The sequence below is a fragment of the Nycticebus coucang genome, chromosome 3 (genome assembly GCF_027406575.1).
Source record: "Nycticebus coucang isolate mNycCou1 chromosome 3, mNycCou1.pri, whole genome shotgun sequence".
Lineage (NCBI taxonomy): Eukaryota > Metazoa > Chordata > Mammalia > Primates > Lorisidae > Nycticebus > Nycticebus coucang.
Window position 1 is genome coordinate 18,450,294 of NC_069782.1, and position 20,733 is coordinate 18,471,026.

Genomic DNA, 20,733 nt, shown 5'->3' on the forward strand with positions numbered 1-20,733 from the left:
CCAGTGACCCACCGCGGACAGAATGCAAAAGAAGTGGTATGCTCTGACACTCATGATGGTGCATTAGTTATTTGCATAGTAATTTTGTGGACTGAAAAGCTGCCTTGTGAACTGCAGCGCCCTCCGGCCGCCATTCGGCACCGAAACTTTCAAGCGCCCGCGCCCTCTCGGGGACTCACGCGGCGGGGCGGGGGCGGCCCGGGGGCGGCGCTCGGCTGCTCCGGGGCGCCGGGCCCTGCTTGGCCGCGGCACGGCCCGGGCTCGGGGACGCCCGGCCGCAGGGAGGCGCGGAGCGCGGCCGGGCGCGGCGGCGCCGCCACAAGTTGCGCTGCTGGCGGCGAAGTAATTGAAGATAGACGAGAGACCTGAAAATAAACCCTCCAAGGAAGAGAGGATTTGCCTGCCCTTGGCTCTGAGAAAACGCAGACCAAGATGAAAGGAAATCCTTAATCACAGACTTGGACCTTACGACGCCTGAGAACTCCAAGGCCTCTGCAAACTGGAGCAGCTTGCTGGTTGTTGTGGACGCCTTGCCATTTCTATGATCGGATGCTGGGAAGCCCTCTGCTCCAAAGGTGTACAGATGAAGTCACCATAAAGAGGGTGGCTCCCGCTTCATTAAGACCTCATCGCTGAGAGGTGAGGCTAAGATGAGCATAACCAGTGACGAGGTGAACTTTCTGGTGTATCGGTATCTCCAGGAGTCAGGCTTTTCCCACTCGGCTTTTACGTTCGGGATCGAGAGCCACATCAGCCAGTGCAACATCAGTGGGATGCTAGTGCCACCGGCTGCCCTCATCTCCATTCTGCAGAAGGGGCTGCAGTATGTGGAAGCCGAGATCAGCATCAATGAGGACGGCACAGTGTTTGACAGCCGCCCCATAGAGTCCCTGTCCCTGATCGACGCAGTGATGCCCGACGTGGTGCAGACACGGCAGCAGGCGTTCCGAGAGAAGCTCACTCAGCAGCAGGCCAGTGCGGCCGCCACGGCGACGGCAGCAGTGGCAACCCCAGCGGCTGTTTCACAGCAAAACCCACCAAAGAACGGAGAGGCCACGGTGAACGGAGAGGAGAACGGAGCACACATAATAAATAATCATTCGAAACCAATGGAAATAGATGGGGATGTTGAGATTCCACCCAACAAAGCCACAGTCCTCCGGGGCCATGAGTCGGAGGTGTTCATTTGTGCCTGGAACCCTGTCAGTGACCTGCTAGCTTCTGGATCCGGAGACTCCACGGCAAGGATCTGGAACTTAATGAGAACAGCAATGGAGGTTCCACGCAGCTTGTGCTGAGGCACTGTATCCGGGAAGGGGGCCACGACGTCCCCAGTAACAAAGACGTCACCTCGCTGGACTGGAACAGCATGGAACACTACTGGCTACAGGTTCATATGATGGTTTTGCAAGAATATGGACGGAAGATGGTAACCTGGCCAGCACCTTAGGCCAACATAAAGGCCCCATCTTTGCCTTGAAATGGAACAAAAAGGGGAAGTATATTTTGAGTGCTGGTGTGGACAAAACAACAATAATTTGGGACGCCCATACAGGAGAAGCCAAACAGCAGTTTCCTTTTCATTCGGCGCCCGCCCTGGACGTGGACTGGCAGAACAACACTACCTTCGCCTCCTGCAGCACCGACATGTGCATCCATGTCTGCCGGCTGGGCTGTGACCGCCCCGTCAAAACCTTCCAAGGACATACAAATGAGGTCAATGCCATCAAGTGGGATCCTTTTGGAATGTTGCTGGCATCCTGCTCAGATGACATGACATTGAAGATCTGGAGTATGAAGCAGGACACGTGTGTCCACGACCTTCAGGCTCACAGCAAGGAGATCTACACCATCAAGTGGAGCCCCACGGGGCCAGCCACCAGCAACCCAAACTCCAGCATCATGCTGGCCAGTGCTTCTTTTGATTCTACGGTCCGGCTATGGGATGTGGAGCGAGGCGTCTGCATCCACACACTGACCAAGCATCAGGAGCCTGTCTACAGCGTAGCTTTCAGCCCTGATGGGAAATACCTGGCCAGTGGCTCCTTCGACAAGTGTGCCCACATCTGGAATACCCAGAGTGGAAGTCTCGTCCACAGCTACCGAGGCGCCGGCGGCATCTTTGAGGTGTGCTGGAATGCCCGGGGAGACAAAGTGGGGGCCAGCGCGTCCGACGGCTCTGTGTGTGTTCTGGATCTGCGGAAGTGACCACAAAATGTCACAAAAAAAAAAGAGACAAAGGATTCTAAAGGACCAGCAGGGAATGTGTGAGGCTGCAGCACTGTTCAGACACAACTCTTGCCAGCTCCAGAACGGCGCGCACTGACTGGTTAGTGTGTACTCTGAGACCAGCCCAGCCCTGGCCGCAGGAGGCTGTATTTTTACCACAATCTTCATCAAGAAGTTTATAAAACACAAAAGGCAAACAAGAGCAAAAGCAAAACCACAGTCATATCCAAGGGGGAAAGAATGGTCCCCACAGAGGACAGTCAGTCCGGGGAATACGAGGCCACCAGGTGGATGGTGCATGGTTTCCATCCGGAACAGGCTCTGTGATGGCTGAACAGAACAGAGTGGAAAACAATTTTAAAAGCTGTGCCAAAAAAGAGGAAAGAAAAAGAAAAATGCTGTGATAAACCTACCAAAAGGGGAAGAACAAAAAGCCCCACAAACCCCCCTCGCCGTGGCATCACTTTATTTTGTGTTTTGTTTCCCCTAACGATTTGGACACTACAGTGGCTCTGAGAAAGGATCTTCAGAGACCAGTTTGTACCAATGAGATGTGCAACTTTGTCACCCCACAAGGCCGTCTCCTTTCTAGGATCTTTGTTCGGTGGTGTTTCTCTTGGCTGGGATTGTGTCGTCCAGGGCCTGCGGTCTGAGATGGAAACTGGTGTTGGTGTTTGCTCCTTGCCTCCATCGCCCGCCACCCCCACCACCTTCCTCCTCTGTCTGGTGAGGTCTGGCTTTCCCTGCACCCTCCATAGGCACAGCCACGTGGACATGATGAGAAGATCTCTGGTGGACAGCTTTCCCCACCTCCACCCTCCCTGCCCCCCCTTTGCGTCCTCCCCCATCCACCCCACCCCCACCCCGTCTCTCTCTCTCTCTCTCTTTCTCTCTCTGTCCTTTGTCATAGTCACTTCAGATCTGAGGTCTCAAGGGCACTTTTGGTGCATAACAAGTGCTTTATGTAAGAAGGCAGGGCCAGGGAACTTTTTACAGGAGAAAAAAAAATGACTTATAAGAGAAAGAGCCTGGAGTATTTTTGGAAAAAAAATATATTTTTTTATGTTAAAACAATTTTAAAATCCTAAAATGGCCATCAGACATAGAAAGCTTTGTGTGATTCATATTTTAAAAAGAATTTAAGAAGACACAGGCAGGGTCTGCGGAAACTCTTCCCTTCCTCCTCAGCTTCGTGAAAGGTGGTCAAGAAAACACCCATGGAGGTCGCCCCTGGGGGTGATCACGCCTGAGGCAGCAGGGGCCTCCAGCAGCCAGTGAGAAGGATCCCAGCTCTGGGGTGGAGGAAGAGCAGAGTGTGTTTACTGTAGCAGTGACAACGGGAGCATGCTTGGACCACGAGGAAGTGTTTCTGGAACCAGAGGGTACACTGGAGAAGCCCACACCTCAGCTGGATCCACCTGTCACCCACACATTCCCTCAGCAGGGCAGCAGTGGCCACTCTACCAGGTGCATGTGACAGGCTATGCCTTTCCCTCAGCATGGTGGCGATGGGCAGTCCATCGAGAGCATGACAGGGCACCAGGGCCTCTCCAGCAGGAGCCTGCAACAGGCCATACCTTTCCCTCAGCAGGCTGCTCCACCAGGAGCTATATGGGGTAGCAGTATCCTCTCCAGCAGGAGCCTGCAACAGGCCACACCTTTCCCTCAGCAGGCTGCTCCACCAGGAGCTATATGGGGTAGCAGTATCCTCTCCAGCAGGAGCCTGCAACAGGCCACACCTTTCCCTCAGCAGGCTGCTCCACCAGGAGCTATATGGGGTAGCAGTGTCCTCTCCAGCAGGAGCCTGCAACAGGCCACACCTTTCCCTCAGCAGGCTGCTCCTCCAGGAGCTTGATGGGGTAGCAGTGTCCTCTCCAGCAGGAGCCTGCAACAGGCCACACCTTTCCCTCAGCAGGCTGCTCCACCAGGAGCTATATGGGGTAGCAGTATCCTCTCCAGCAGGAGCCTGCAACAGGCCACACCTTTCCCTCAGCAGGCTGCTCCACCAGGAGCTATATGGGGTAGCAGTATCCTCTCCAGCAGGAGCCTGCAACAGGCCACACCTTTCCCTCAGCAGGCTGCTCCACCAGGAGCTATATGGGGTAGCAGTGTCCTCTCCAGCAGGAGCCTGCTGCAGGCCACACCTTTCCCTCAGCAGGCTGCTCCTCCAGGAGCTTGATGGGGTAGCAGTGTCCTCTCCAGCAGGAGCCTGCTACAGGTTGCACCTTTCCCTCAGCAGGCTGCTCCACCACTCTGCAAGTCCTTCCATGCAGATCCCACATAAAGGGCCCTGGCACATCCCTTGGTCTAATGATGATAAAAGTTAACATGGAAGGAAGGTTTTTTTCAGTGCTGAACATGAATTACATAGGTAGAAAGTCACTAGAAGTTTCTGCCACCTTTATAATTTCTTTCTCTCACAAGAGACTAGGAGAAAGATGCTTCTTTTTTTTTTTTTTTAAATAATGAATCTTTTTACTGTTTTTAAAAAAGTAAACAAAGCTTTGTGTTCCTAGAAGAGCTTCCTTTCATTGGTCATGTGACCTTCGTACTCCCATTGTCATGAGCCGACGCTGATTATTTTTTTGGATTAGCAACTGGGGCACCGTCTGAGGACTGGGCGGGCTTTCCTGTGGGCAGAGGAGGACCTGGGGAGGTTGGCCAGGCCCTTGAGGGCTGCCGAGTCAGACAGTGGGAAGGGTTCAGTCCGGTGTGTGTTCTAGCAGCAATACAGGGTGTTATCACAGGGTGGTGTCCATCCATAGAGCTGAAAAACAGCCTTCAGGAAGGGACCAGGACTAGGAATGTGCTGGGACCAGCTACAAAAGCCAGGGTGCGTTAATCATTCTCAATTAATTCACTCTCCTGCACTTGGTTATGTGAATTCTTCAAACCCTCACGACCAAAAGACTGCTCTATTTCCGAGATGAGTATTTTATTCAGGCTCTGTTCCCTAAACACTTAGCAAAGAAGGCCAAAGTTGGGTGGCGTCACCATGCCCATCTTTGAAGATCGTCCCCAGACGAGTTGACAGCTTCCTGCCCTGAGCACTCATTCAGTTAGGGGGGCCGTCTGTGGGGGCCCAGATGAAGACCATCTTTACTGCCCCACTCATAAAAATGCACTCATCTCTACAGAGTTTCAGCCATCAAATGTTAACCCCCATCGTTGGGCTGCGGCTTGCATTTCACAAACCAGAATGCCATACGATGGTGTTGGTCAGATGTACTGTGAGGAATTCGTTAGATCATGTTCACATAAGTGTCAGTAGCCAGGGTCTCTCCAGAGTGTTGGCTGTAGTCTTTTGTATGTGAACCTCATCGTAATCGTCAGGTTGGAGCCCGGGGCCGTGTGACTTTGGACTCAGGCTCCATGCCTGTGCCTGTGAGGAACCCTTGGACGAATGGAGACTGTCTGCATCCTGGCTTCCCACCTGCCGCTGGCCAAGAGGGCTGCCCAGCATGAGGACGTGGCCAGCGCCCTCCTTCATCCTTCTGCTGCTGGAAAGTTGGCGGGTTCATCTTTGTCATCATGGGGGTGGCCTTGATGTTGGAATGTTTTTGTCCGACATTTACAGCTCTTAAAAAATGGTGAGGAAAGTGTGTTAGTGACCAAACGTAACCTTGAGAGCAGACAGCACAAGGGTCCCTTCTGAGGTCTTTCGTTGGGTGTGCAGTGGCTGACACCTGGGAAATGGATGCTGCCCACGGGGGACCAAATGGGCCGGATGCGACAGGGCTCAACCCTCTTACCCCACAGCACTGTAGGACTGGACTTGTTTTGTCTTTTTAAAACTAGATCATGGAGCCAAGTCAAGTGCACTTTGTCAACGTAAGGGTCTGCTTTGTTCCTTATTATTTTCCTCTCTTCTAACCTTTTGTTTCACTTTTTCTTTTTTTAACTGTGCTTCTTGTCCGATGCAGAAATGTTCTTTCCACCACTCACTGAAGTTTTGAATTCTGGCTTCTGAGGTTTTTATTGTCTGTGTCAGACGTACAGCCAGACGTGGTTCTCCATCAGCATTTTCCAGATTCTGTTCAAACGACATCCACCCCTGTTCCATTGTCTTCTCCACCCATGCTCACCCTCACGCTCTTTGGAAAAAAAAAAAAAAAAGAATCACCTTGTGTGTCGTAGCTCATTTGTTTCAAGAGAGAATCAACAGATCATATTCAGTGTCTTGAATAAATTGCTCTATTTTGAAAAAAAAAAAAAAGAAAAGCTGCCTTGTACTTATGCAATGACAGTATTCTATGCTAACTGAAATGTGAACTGTGTTATTGGGTGAATGGTATTATCTAACTAAACCATGGTGATTGAAATCTGTTCTGGTGCTGTGCAAAGCAAGGACTATGTTGTACTTTTGCAGTGTAATTAGCATTTCGTAAGTAATAGATTGTTTTAGTTCCATCACCATCATTTTCATTATATTTCTGCTGCTTCTACTCTTACTTCTGAGCTACCAGCCACTAAGGATTTAGCCCCAGGGTGCAGGGCTGGTACAGGAGGTGGCAGACAGTCCTGTGTTTTCAGCCAAGAGTATAAATGGTAATGTTCTTAATCTCAATTAAGGACTCAAGCCAAGGACTTATTGGCAGAGGTTTGATATGAGATTCTGGGGAGTGCAAGTAAGTGGGCAGAACTCAATAGCGGAGAGGCTGGGTAAGGACTATTCCCTAGATGAGGGAAGCAGATGGTGTCTGAGAGGTCTGTTCACAGATTGCAGGGCTCTAGCCATGGGTGTTGGCTGGAGCTGCAGCCAAGGCATAGAAAGAGAAGCTGGCAAGAGCCAAGCAGGACTCTAGGCTGGGTAGAACCTAACCTAGTTACCAGAACAGGGCCCTGGGCACAAGAGCCAATGAAAAATGGTTATAGCATGTGTGGGAGAGAGATAACCCAGGGGCAGAGATGTAGTTACAGGAGCAATTCCTGCAGCTCAGCAGGTAGCACGGAAAAGCCAGAGCACCAATGCCAAGGCCAACAAGGAAATGACCCACAGCTGAACCCTACCAGGAAAAAGAGAGGAATTGAGGCTGTTGTGGTCATTCCTGGCCCATGTGTGTGATCTTGGTGACCAGCCATCAGAGATAAAAGAGATAAAGAAGCTTGTCAGCCTGACCCATCTCCTACTACAGAATGCTTCTTCTTTTCCTCCCAGCCACCTTTATCAGCCTTAACAGATTTTATCTAAGACGTTATCTGAAAGCAAAACATTCAGCCAAGGCAGGCCCGGTTGGCAAGAAGAAATGATGAACATTTGACCTTCAACTATTAAGAAATATACATGGAGCAATAATGACTCAGGTCAGGTACACATTTTGTTGACAAATAATACCACAAATTTAAAACGCATGTGAAATGTGTATGTATCACACTGGATTACACTTAGACACGCAACTAAAACTATCCAAAGTAACCTAACCACATAAGGGTTCGTTTTCCTCACAAAGCAGTATGTTCCGTAAGTAATCAGCTCGGGGCTGCTATGGTGAGTCTCAGGGCCATCGGGGACTTTAGGTTCCTTCTGTGTTTGTTCTTACTCTACCATCTTTACCATGCGCCAAGCTGCTGAATGACACTGTGCAAGGATATTTTCCATTTACTTCTACTCTTAACCTGTTCAGCGTCCTGAGGGGCTGACCTAAATGGATTATATCAGTTGAGCTTCCTAGCCCTCTGACATCCAACTGGGTTTGGCCAATGGAAGGTACTCCAACAGGAGACTGTGAGCTTGGATTCCTTTTGTGTAGGTTGGCAGTATCCCAATATATATTCTCTCCCAGTTCTGGAAACCACTCTCCCCTTGCCCTTCAGGGCTAGGGATAGGAGTGACTCCCTGCTATTACTAACCCCAGGGTACTGCACCATCTCTCAACCATGTTTCCCTAATACTGGTGACATCTTTTCAATGTGTGCCTTTTATTTTTATTTTTATTTTTAATTTAATTTAATTTATTTATTTTGCAGTTTTGGCCAGGGCTGGGTTTGAACCCACCACCCCCTGGTATATGGGGCTGGCACCCTACTCCTTGAGCCATAGGCACCACCCACAATTTGTGGCTTAAAAAAAAAAAAATCTGTCCCATTACCCTGTGGGAGGGAGCCATCTGTGTCTTTCCAGGACTCTGACTGATTCTCCTCTGTAGTTGCTGTGTACCACCAGTGTAGCCATATGTCGCAGCATAGCCTGGGCCTTTTATTTGCAGAGATGCAAGGCTGTTACTCCACTTCCAGGCATCAAGGTTGGATTTCAGATGGGAAGAAAGGGCCAGAGACACCAAACAACTCTTTGCCAGGAAAACAATAGCTTTCTGCTCGCATGCCATTCCAGCTGCAGGACACCCAAGGAGGAGATTTCAACTGGGCACATGGCTGTCCCCAAATGAAATGGGGTTTCTGTTAGAAGGGAAAAGGCAGAGGAAAGTTACTATGTAGGCCACCAGCAGTGTTTCTAACACTACCTGACACATTTAAACTTTTTAAAAAGTTACAAATAACTTACAGCTACAATTCTTTCCCCTCCTTCACATCTTGGGATGCCTTTATTGAACAACAATAATCAAGTCAATGTAGCCATTATGGAAAACAGTATGGAGGTTCCCCCCTCTAAAATTAAAAATAGTGCCCAGGCACAGAGGCTCACACCTATAATCCTAGCACTCTGGGAGGCCAAAGAGGGAGGATCACTTGAGGTCAGGAGTTCAAGACAAGCCTGAGCAAAGTGAGACCCTGTATCTACTAAAAATAGAAAAATTAGCCAGGTGTGGTGGCAGGGGCCTGTAGTCCCAGCTACTCAGGAGACGGAGGCAGGAAGATTGCTTGCACCCAGGACTCTGAGGTTGCTGTGGGGTAGGCTGATACCATGGTACTAGCCTGGGCAAGAAAGTGAGACACTGTCTCAAAAAAAAAAAAAATTAAAAATAGAACTGTATGATCCAACAACCTCAATTCTGGGTTTCTAGCCAATAGAAATGAAATCAGTATTTCAAGAGATACACACTCATGTTCACTGCAGCATTATTAACAATAGCCAAGATACACAAAGTGTCCATTGATGAATGAAGATATTGTGGTACATATATACAGTGGAATATAATTCAGCTATAAAAAAGAAATTGTGTCATTTGCAACATCGTGGATGAAACTAGAGGGCATTATGCTATGTGAAATAAGTCAGACACAGAAAGTCAAAAACTTTATGATCTTACTTATATGCATAATTAAAGAAAGTTTAACTCCTAGAAGTAGAGGGTAGGCAGAATGGTGGTCGCTAGACACCAAAACAGAGACAGAGACCTATGGATCAGAATGGAGAACACAGAGATGAAACCATCCTCATCCCTATTCGATGTTTGACAAAGCAGTTAAAAACATGCAATGGGGAAAAGAGTCCCTGTTCAATAAATGGTGCTGGCAAAACTGGACAGCCACATGTAAAAAACTGAAACAATATCCACACCTCCCACTGCTCACCAAAATTAACTCACAATGGATAAAGGACTTAAACCTAAGACAGAAAACTGTAAAAATTCTAGAAGAAAATGTTGAGAAAACTCTTACAGATATTGGCCTAGGGAAATCATTCATGAAGAAGAATCATCACCCAAAAGAAATTATAGCAACAACAAAAATAAACAAATGGCACCTGATCAAATTAAAAAGTTTCTGCACAGCCAAGAACACAATCAATAGAGTAAATGGACCACCTATAGAGGGGGAGAAAATATTTGCACGCTATACATTCAGTAAAGGGCTGATAACCAGAATTTACAAAGAACTCAAGCAAATCATCAAGAAAAAAAATCAAATAAAAAGTGGCAAAAGACATGAACAGAAAGAAACTTTTCTTTTTTTTTTTTTTTTTTTTTGTAGAGACAGAGTCTCACTTTATGGCCCTCGGTAGAGTGCCGTGGCATCACACAGCTCACAGCAACCTCCAACTCCTGGGCTTAAGCGATTCTCTTGCCTCAGCCTCCCGAGCAGCTGGGACTACAGGTGCCCGCCACAACGCCCGGCTATTTTTTGGTTGCAGTTTGGCCGGGGCCAGGTTTGAACCCGCCACCCTCGGTATATGGGGCCGGCGCCTTACCGACTGAGCTGCAGGCGCCGCCCCAGAAAGAAACTTTTCAAATGAAGAGGGTGTAATGGCCAACAAACACATAAAAAAATGTTCAACTCTAATCTCTAATCCACAGGGAAATGCAAATCAAAACCACAATGAGATATCACCTAACTCCCGTGAGAATGGCTTTTATGGGAAAGTCCCAAAGCAAGTGCTAGTGTGGATGTGGGGAGAAAGGAACACTTACACACTGTTGGTGGGACCGCAAGCTAATACAACCCCTATGGAAAGTAGTACGGAGATACCTCAAAGAATGAAAAATAGAGCCACCATTTGATCCTGCAATTCTGCTACTGGGTACTTATCCAAAGCAAAAATATATAGTTTAATTTGAGGGAATTTCATTTTAAATTAAGAATAGAGATTAATAATCCTAATGAAATATTTCTAAAATGCTATAGGGAGTCCAAAATTAATTTTTTTTCTTTCTTTTTTTCTTTTTTTGCAGTTTCTGGCCGGGGCTGGGTTTGAACCTGCCACCTCTGGCATATAGGGCTGGTGCCCTACTCCTTTGAGCCACAGGTGCTACCCTAATTTTTTTTTTAGAGACAGTCTTGCTTTGTCATCCATGCTAGAAGGCAGTGGCCTGATGGTATCTCATGGCAACCTCAAACTCCTGGGCTCAAGTGATCTTCCCGCCTCAGTCTCCTGGGACTATAGGCATGTGCCACCACACCCGGCTAAGAATCTACTTTTTAAATTCTAATATATTTAATTTAATAAATTTTAAATATAACTTAAGTGTTTCTGAAGAAATTTGGAAACAAAGTATATTGAGATGTGCTGCAAATGTAAAATACACACCCAGTTTCAAATATATAGTTAGAAAGGATGTAAAATATCTTGTTAAGGATGTTTTCACACTGATGGCTGTTGAAATGATAATATTATGTTAGAGAAAGTAAATCACTAAAATAAATTTTACCTCTTTGTATTTTTCTTAATGTGGCTACTAGAGAATTGAAAATAACAGTATGTGGGCCAGGCAGGGTGGCTCACACCTGTAATCGCAGTGACCTGGGAGGCTAGGAGGACGCTTGAGCTCACCAGTTGAAGACCGTCCTGAGCAAGAGCTAGACCTGGTCTCTAAAAATAGCTGCACATTGTGAGTGTGGGGATGCCTGTAATCACAGCTACTTGGGAGGCTGAGGCAAGAGGATGGCTTGAGCCCAGAAGTTTGAGGTTGCTGTGAGCAATAACGCCGAGGCACTCTACCCAGGGCAACGAAAGGAAAGTCTGTCTTAAAAAGAAAAAAAGAAAAGAAGGGAGGGAGAAATAGAGAAAGAAAGAGACAGAAAGAAAGAGATAGAAAGGAAGGAAGGAGGGAGGGAGGGAGAAAGAAAACTGTGGTTTGCATATTTCTGTTGACGAGTACCACTTCAGAAGGAAACGCTGGGGTGAAGGAATTCTTGTTTTAGGGGAATTAAGAAGAGGGGCCATCGTAAAATAAATTCCAGATCCCAGGGAAAATGTTGGCACCACTTCCCGGGTTTCTGAGAATCAGTGACAGAAATACATATTTCTGTCTACACAGAAATACGCAGCCTGCCTGCCTCCTCCCCCATGTTCAGGCAAAAAAAACACTCCCTCTTGAAACTTTTGTCATTATCATTATCTAAGCAGAGTGAGACCGTGGTTGTCATCTGGGTTTTGATTCGAGGGCAACAACATTTTAACGACTAAGAGATTTCAGAAACTAGTGACTAGGAGATTCTCAAACTCAGTATGAACTTTACTTTTCACTTCTGGTCTCTCAAAGTTTACCTTAGACTCAACGTGCACAGACTTTTCACCCTCCAAGCATGTGTTCTCCGGTTTTTGAATCCTACCCTCCAGAACAGCCTTGTTTTCGAAATGCTTTGCACGCAGACTGCTGGCAGATCGGGCGCGCCAGCGGCCGCACATCTGGAAATGGTTTCAGGGCCCGCCCCGGCTGCCAGCGCCACGCCCGAGTCCCAGCTGCTTCCCGCCGCGCTGGATGACAACCCAGCAGCCCCTAAGTCAACGCTAGCAAAGGGGGGCGTGGGCGGGGGAGGAATATTCCTTTGGACACGTAATATTGGCCCTGGGGCTCTCCAGCCCTTTGGGACTTCCAATGGGATCTTAGAAACAGCAGAAGCAGCGGGAGGTGCCGCAGCCCAGGGCCAGCCAGGATTTGGAACGCTCTGCCCTGCAGCTCTTCCGGACCCAGCAGCCCAAAACTCTGCCCTGACCATTCACCAGGTAAATAAAGAAATTGACCGAGCATCGTGCTGTCTTTCCATCTGCCTCTGGCCTGTCTGCAGCCATCCTTTATTTTGCTACAGACCAAGAAAGTAAATCAGAAGTGTCAGACGGTCTCGGGCAAAATTTGCCTTCAGAAGCTTCCAGTCCCTGCTGTAGCGTTCCAGTGGAACCCTTCTTTGCCATCTGCAAGGAAGCCAGCGTGCAAGTTTTTCATATCCCGGACTGCTTTTCCAGACCTGAGTTTATTTCCTCTTCTCCTCCTGAAATAGAGGAGTTTACTTTTTGCATCACATTTTAAGCATAGAAATCAGCAGTTAAGTAGGATATGGGTAAATGCAAGCATTTAACGTAGGTAAGTTCTGAGCCACAAATGATTTAATTGAGCTGTGATTCATGTTTTCAGAATCTGTTCTAAGAAGCTGTTCAAAGGGTCACCATACACCGGTCACCCCTACCTCACTTCCCCAGAGAACTGGCAGTTGTGGAAATCTATGTGAGGCGTATTGTAAATATAGTGGTCACAGTCCTTGGGTTGAAACATGCTTTTTAACCTTAAAAGAAAAAAGTCCTGTGTTCACTCTATGAGCTAAGTGTAATACACTGGCTAAGTTTGATATAGCTCAATATATAAATTAATGACATAAATTAAGAAGGGATAGTTACCTCGAGAGTAAAAAAGGAGAGAGAAAAGATAATCATATCTGAACATCTGGATGTGCTGTGGGAAAAGATCAGTCCCCCGCTTGTTTGGCCATGGGCAGCCTAATATCCAAAGTGATGTTGGTTGGTCTTTGTCTTTTCTTTTTTCTCTAAATGTGTTGGTGATGCACTTCTGTGCAATATCCTTTTGGTATTACCTAATGGAATCCCAGTTCTCCCTCAAATGCAGCTAGAAGTAGAGCTGTGTCATGTACTAGTGACAACATGGGCTTGGGGTTAGGTTCGTGGGATTGAATCTATGTGCTCCGCTGGTAAGTTTTATAGGCTGGATTCTGGGTGACTTGCTTAACTTGCCCGGGTCTCTATTTCCTCCTCTGTAAAATGGGAATTAAATGTCTATAAAGGACATAATCCAGGGTTTGCCAAGGAGTGAGACCTCAGGGAAGTTCGTTCCTCGGATGGTGCTGGTGACGGCAGTAGTGATGACAAAAGTGACCTACGTTTGGCCACACTCCTCCTTTTGACTCATTTTTCCTTCAGACAGCCTGGTCATTCAAGTATTCCTCATACCCGGACATTCATCTCTCTTGGGCCCTGCTTTCTTCCCTCTTCTTTCTAAACATTTCTTCCCCCCCCCACTCTATTTCTCCTTATTTCTTTGTTTTTTTCCTCTTTCCTTGCTAAGAGAAAGACATGTTCATTAACCCATAGCCCTCATAGTTTTTATTCCTAGTTCCCAAGGAACATTCTTCTGAATGCTTCTTTTATTTCAGCATTTTCCCAGAGAATATTCTGAAGAACACAGTCCCATGGGAAAAATATGTTCTGTGAACTACATCACCCTTTTAAAGATCTCAAGGCGTAACAGCATTTTAAAGGTCCTGAGGAGTCTTACAGTAGAGACAACTCCTAAGGATGCTTAACACAGGGGGTTTCACACAGTGGATCTCTGCACCATTTTATTACATAATGTCGATTAACATTTCTCGGAGCTCACTCCCAGATGTCCTATTCTGACCACATTTGTTTTCATTTAGGCTCCTCTTACGGACATTCTACTTCACGCCTCCCCTAGAGAATGTCCAAAGGGAAACTTTGTTCTTTCTTTCTTAGTTACGGCTATAAGATAAATCACGTGTGCCATATTGATATATAGAAAATGTGGAGGTCAGGAGTCAGCAAATTTTTTCCACAATGGGCCAAATAGCAGGCCATATGATTGCTGTTGCAACTATTCAACTATGCTGTTGGAGTATAAAATAGCCACAGACAAGAACAAAAAATAGACATGGCTGCATTCCAACAAAACTTTATTCACAAAATTTGGTGAAAGGCAGCATTCGACCCAAGGGCCATTCCTGACCCCTGGTCTAGAGCCTGTTTGTGAAAGAATGCCTCAGTCCAGCACAGGGTAACACAAAACAGGTCTTTTACATACTGAAGACTCCCTTGTCCGGCCTCCCTGTTGTTATGGTCGGAACAGGTGTGTCCCCCAAACATTCGTATTGAAATTTTGAAATTCTAATCCCCAAGGTGATGGTATTAAGAAGTGGGACTTTGGGGGAGGTGATTTTAGAACACAAGGGTGGTGCTATCACTAATAGGATTAGTGCCCTGATAAAATAGGCCCAAGAAGGCTTGTTCTGCCTTTCTATCATGGGATAACATAGCTAGAAGATGCCACTGATGAACCATAAGGGGGTCCCCACCAGATATGGAATTTGCCAGCACCTTGGCCTTCCCAGCTTCCAGATCTGTGAGAAACAAAAGCTTGTTGTTTAGAAGCCACTCAGTGAATCATATTTGTTGTAGCTGCTTGAAGGGAGTAAGACACCTATCCTGTGGATTTTGAGTGAACTTTTCATGATATTATGTGTAGCAAAGAGTAAAAAGGCAAGAGATGTTTTAATAGAGGTCAAACTCCTGATTTTGTCCTTTCTCTTTTCTTCAGGCCAACAACCCCTACTCTTGTCCTGTTCATGACTCTCTACCTTACGTGGTATAAGATGAAGTGCCCTGTTAAATGCGTTTTGTGCGTGTGAGACATCAGGTGCAAGTCTTATGGAGTGAAGTTAAATTGCAGCGCTCACGTCAGTTGCTTAACACATAGGGATAGTAATCACAGCTATGTGTTTGGGTCTAGAAGCTATTAAGGTGGTTAAGAAATATGTACTCAGAGCTTACTGCCTGGGTTTGAGTCTTGGCTTTGCCACTGATTAGTTATGTGACGGTTGACAGGTCTGTTAACCTTTCTAAGCCTCGGCTTCCTTGTCAGTGTATTGGGGATAGTAATCTCCTAGGATTGTTGTGATAATAAAATGAAGGAATATTTATGAGTCTTAGAACAATGCCTGATACCTAGAATTGCTGTGTGAGTGTTATAATAATTGTAGGCAACACTTGCATAGCAATTTCTTTGTAGTCTGCAGAATGATTCTAGTTTACAGATGGGATTCTGTAAGTTTCTCAAAATTATACAGCTAATAAATTGGGCAGAACCAGGATTCAAAGTCAGCTCTAATGACAACGCCTATGGTATTTCCACCGAGGTACACAGCCTCTCCTATTTAAGTCATTCTTCTCTTGATTCCTGGGTCCCCTCCAATTACTTCATACCTTCACCCCTGCCAGACATAATTACTCAATCACAGCACTTGTTTTTTCTTTCTCCCCCCCCTTCCTTCTTTCCTCTATTTCCTTTTTCTTTCTTTTCTTCCTTCCTTCTTTTTTTTTTTTTTTTTACTGAGCTTGGTTATAGCTTTAGTTTTTCCCTCAATTTAGCAATCCCAAAAGCCCCTACCAAAGACCAGAGCTGACATGTAAAGTGAAATTTAAAAGCTCTGATTTTTTGGAGTATTTTTCTGAAGAGCTCTTTGCATTTTTTGCCCTTTTTTCAAAGGCAGAGCTGATCCCCTGAGTCACTGCCAGGTCTCAAAACATTCTTTCCAGGTTTGGCCACAGGCCCAAACTCTTTGGCATCTGTTAAAAACAGCTGCCCATGCAAAGGTCTTCAGGGGGCATGTTTTAAAACTTAACCAGTCTCTTCCCAGGTCCAGACTGACTCTCTGAACTCAGATTTTCTTCCTAGTTGCAGGCCTACAACCTCAGCCCTTTTCCCTCCCGCTTTGAATCTGCCTGTCCAGCTTATTGCCCAGGAAATTCCTCTTCTCCCACTGGCCTGCAGTGACTCCCAGCTTCACCCCAGTGGCTGTCCTGAGATGTATGACAGGCTCTTTCATGCTATTTAGCACCACAAGGAAACCACAACTCAGAAGTCACTTAGCTTGGGAAAGCTTACAGAGGTGCAAGGGGCACAGTTTGGGGGGCTACTTGTCATGATGGTAACAGGGAGGCTGATAAGAAGATCAGAGCCCTCTGCTTTTGTTCCTGAAATGGAACCATCACCAGTTCCCTTCTTCCTTGGGGAAGGGCGTGCTGGGATTAGTCCCACTTAGTCTGTGGGATTGAGTTGCAGAGCAACAAGAGCCGTCTCCCTTTTCTGTGTCTTTCTTGTTTCTCATTCATTCCACACACATTTCTTGACTTCTCACCATGGGTCAGGACAGTTAGATGGAGCTGGGTAAGCCACAGTCCCTGTCCTTGCTGGTCTCATGATCTGCATAGTAGTGGAGGAGACAGGCACAGCACAATATTAAACAACGGTGTGTTGAGGGCAGGGATAAGAATGGACAGCAGAGGAGAACCCAGGCAGGGCGATCAGGTGAGGCCTCTGGAGACGTGGTGCCTCTTTAATGTACAAGTAACAATGTCTTGGGGAGGGAAGGGAGGGAGCATTCCAGGCAGAGGGAAGGAGTGGGGGGAAGCCTTCCAGGCAGAGGGGAATACATGGACGAAATCCAGAGGCAAGAAAAGCCTAGACTTGGGTGTGAAGGACAGTGCAGGGCTTGGACACTGACCATGAAGCAGTTCAGTGCAGGCAGAGGCATGGCTTGAAGGACCAATGGGCATCTTAGGAAGCTTTTTCCTTGACCTAGAGGTTCTGGGACTCCAGTGAAGGACTTTAGGCAGGAAAAGGACACTCAGAGTTGTATTTTAAATAACTTACTACAATTCTAAAGACAAGTGGTGTGTGTTCAAAAAAAAAATCAGTGTCGACGAAGCACAGCAGTTCATGCCTGTAATACTAGCAATCTGGGAGGCCGGGGCAGGTGGATTGCTGGAGCTCACAGGTTCCAGACCAGACTGAGCAAGAGCAAGATCCCATTTCTACTAAAAATAGAAAAAGTAAGGCAAGAGGATTACTTGAGCTCAAGAGTTGGAGGCTGCTGTGAGCTATAGCAGCCTCCAACTCCATAACACTCTACCCAGGGTGACAACTTAAGACTCTGTCTCAAAAAAAAATCAATGTCATAGGCCAGGTGCAGTGGCTCACACCTATAATTCTAGCACTCTGGGAGGCTGAGGCGGTTGGATCGTCTGAGCTCAGGAGTTCAAGACCAGCCTAAGCAACAGCAAGACCCTGTCTCCAAAAATAGCCAGGCGTTGTGGCAGGTGCCTGTAGTCCTACTTACTTGGGAGGCTGAGGCAGGAGGATCACTTGAGCCCAAGAGCCACTTGAGGTTGTTGTGAGCTATGATGCCAGGACACTCTACTGAAGGCAACAAAGTAAGACCCTCTCTCTCAAAAAAAAAAAAAATGTTTCAAACCCACTGTCATGAAAAATGAAGAGGCAGTGGGTTTGCCTGATTAAGAGTATAAAAACACCTAAAAACATAAAACCAAACTGTACCGTATAAAAGACTACACTGTAATTATAGGCGAAATTGAATAGAAACTGCTTATTGGATGATGTTAGTAATATTATTTTTCTTAGGTGTGATAATGGGTTTGTGGTTATATAGGAGGATATTCTTCTTTTTGAGAGAGATATGCTAATATTCAGCGGTGAAGTATCACAATGTCTGCAACTTAAAAAAAATATATGTATTTACAGAGCATGTAAGCCAATATGGCAACATATTAGCAGTTGGTATATGAGTATGATTTATTCTTTCAACTCTCAATAGACTTGAAACGTTTCAAGGAAAAGAAGAAAAGGTAAATTGAATACAGAATTGAGGTTACTCAAGATGCATATGTGTTTCAAATCAACTTGCTATAACTATTGAAGAACAAAAAAAGCCATTATGGCAGTTATGCCCATGACGAGTTAGAGAAGGAGGAAGGGAGGGGAGGGGAGAGGGGGAGGGGGCAAAAATCCCCAAGTCAACAAGGCAGGAGCGGGGGGTTATCACAGAGGTGTAGTTAGTAGAACTGGGCAATTGTTTGAATGAGGAAATAGAACAGAGAAGTTGAAGAAGATGCTCAGTTAACCTGGGAGGAGGAGTTTCTGAAGGGGAGATGCTGATTTTGTGAACACAGGAGGTTTGAGATAATTATGCAGTGTCCTAGAGGAGAGGGTTGCACGTTTATCCCTTCAGTCCATAAATATTTTTTGAGGGCTTATATTGCCAGGCACTTGTCTAGGTGTTGGGTCTATGACAATGAATAAAACGGACAAATGCCCTGTCTACTGGGAGTTTATAGTCTAGCATTTGGAGGCCACACAGTGAGCCAGTGACAAGGGAGGCAATGTGTGGGAAGACGGCCACTGCTGAGGAAAGGCCATGTGTCAGTGGTCGGGGATAGGTGCTGTTGACCAAGAATCTGAGGGAAGCGAGGGGACAGGCCATGTGGCCATCTGGGCAGAGCGTTCCAGATGAAGGGAACCTTAGTGGCAAGGCTCTGAGGCGGAGTATCCTGGGCAGGGAGGCCCGTGTGATCACGTGAGGCCTTCTGAGAAGGTGCTAGGACGACTCTGGGTTTCGCTCTGAGACAGACAGGAAGGCCTCAGAGGGTTTGAACATTCAGAGCACATTCCGACTCATATTTTATCAGGCTCACTCTGGCTGCTTTACTGAAAATCAACTGAAGAGAAACAAAAGCAGAAAAACAAGCCAAAGGAGGGTAGTGCCAGGGTGGAGCCCGTAGAGGTGGAGAAAATTCTGGATATATTTTGACAGCAGAAGTGACAGGATTTTTTGTGAGTTTGTTTGTGGGGAGTGAGAAACAGAGAGGGGTCAGGGACAACACCACATTTATTTTTTGTTGGAGCAATTAGAAAAACGGAGTCATTTAATGGGAAAGATTATGGGAGGTGTCGTGGGGGAATACCAGGAGCTCAGTTTAGGATGTGTGGATGCCTTCAAGTGGAGATGCCAAGAGGGTAGTGGATTTAGGAGTCTGGAGTCCGTGTAAGAAGTCTGAGCTGGAGATAGAAGTTGTCAGCACATAAATAGCATTTAAAGCCACAGACAGAATAAGTCTCCTAAAGAGGGAGTTTAGAGAGAAGAGAAAAAATGAAGAGCTGAGTGCTGAGCTGTTCCAACATTTAGAAGTTCAGAAGATGGGAGCAAGGCCAGGTGCGGTGGCTCACACCTATAATCCAAGCACTCTGGGAAGCCGAGGCAGGTGGATCACATGAGCTCAGGAATTCAAGATCAGTCTGAGCAAGATCAAGACCTGTCTCTACTAAAAATAGAAAGACTAGCTGAGGGCGGCGCCTGTGGCTCAGTGAGTAGGGTGCCGGCCCCATATGCCGAGGGTGGGAGGTTCGGACCCAGCCCCGGCCAAACTGCAACGAAAAAATAGCCAGGCGTTGTGGCGCGCGCCTGTAGTCCCAGCTGCTCGGGAGGCTGAGGCAAGAGAATTGCGTAAGCCCAAGAGTTGGAGGTTGCTGTGAGCTGTGTGACGCCACGGCACTCTACCTGAGGGCGGTACAGTGAGACTCTGTCTCTACAAAAAAAAAAAAAGAAAGACTAGCTGAGCAGGCAGCACCTGTGGCTCAATGAGTAGGGCGCCAGCCCCATATACCGGGGGTGGTGAGTTCAAGCCTGGCCCCAGCCAAAATTGCAAAAAAAAAGAAAACAACAAAAAAACCTAGCTGAGCGTTGGGGTGGTGTCTGTAGTCTCAGCTACTTGGGAGGCTGAGACAAGAGGATTGCTTGAGCTCAAGAGTTTGAGGTTGCTATGAGCTATGATGTTATGGCATGCTACCCAAGGTTCTTTCTGTCTCGAAAGAAAGAGAGAGAGAGAGAGAGAGGGAGGAGGGAAGGGGAGGGAAGGAAAGGGAAGGGGGAAGGAAGGAAGGAAGGAAGGAAGGAAGGAAGGAAGGAAGGAAGGAAAAGAAAGAAAGGAAAGAAAGAGAGAGAGAGAGAGAGAAAGAAAGAAAGAAAAGAGACAAGAGCAACCAGAGAGAGACTGGGAGTGAGCAGTCAGAAAGGCAGGCAGGTGTGGAGTCCATAGGCCACTATTGGAAGTGTGCAGACAGGTGGCCTGCACCCCACCGTACCCACATGTCAGCCATGATTTCCTCCCCTGCTGGAACCTTGTTAACCTAAAAGACTCTTTCCCAGACTTTGCTCTGGACATTCCAGATTCTCTTGGCTCCAAGTCTCTGCCTTTCGCTGTACACATTCTTGAAATGTCCACATCAT

General features: G+C 46.9%; 2 protein-coding genes across 6 annotated transcripts in view; both read left to right on the plus strand.

Moving 5' to 3' along the window:
* Positions 1–218: 218 nt before the first annotated feature.
* LOC128581529 (F-box-like/WD repeat-containing protein TBL1X) lies at positions 219–2,436 on the plus strand. Its single transcript, XM_053584498.1, is given in 3 exon segments — positions 219–1,257; positions 1,260–1,367; positions 1,370–2,436. Coding segments are annotated over 3 exon segments (1,554 nt in total). The 5' UTR covers positions 219–650; the 3' UTR covers positions 2,209–2,436.
* Positions 2,437–12,269: 9,833 nt separating this feature from the next.
* The window catches only part of GLT8D2 (glycosyltransferase 8 domain containing 2), a 50,056-nt gene continuing 41,592 nt past the window's right edge, over positions 12,270–20,733 (plus strand). For all 5 annotated transcript variants that reach the window (XM_053583955.1, XM_053583960.1, XM_053583956.1 and 2 more), the window contains exon 1: positions 12,270–12,574. The gene's annotated coding sequence lies outside the window, so the exon portion shown is untranslated. The remainder of the gene's footprint in view (positions 12,575–20,733) is intronic.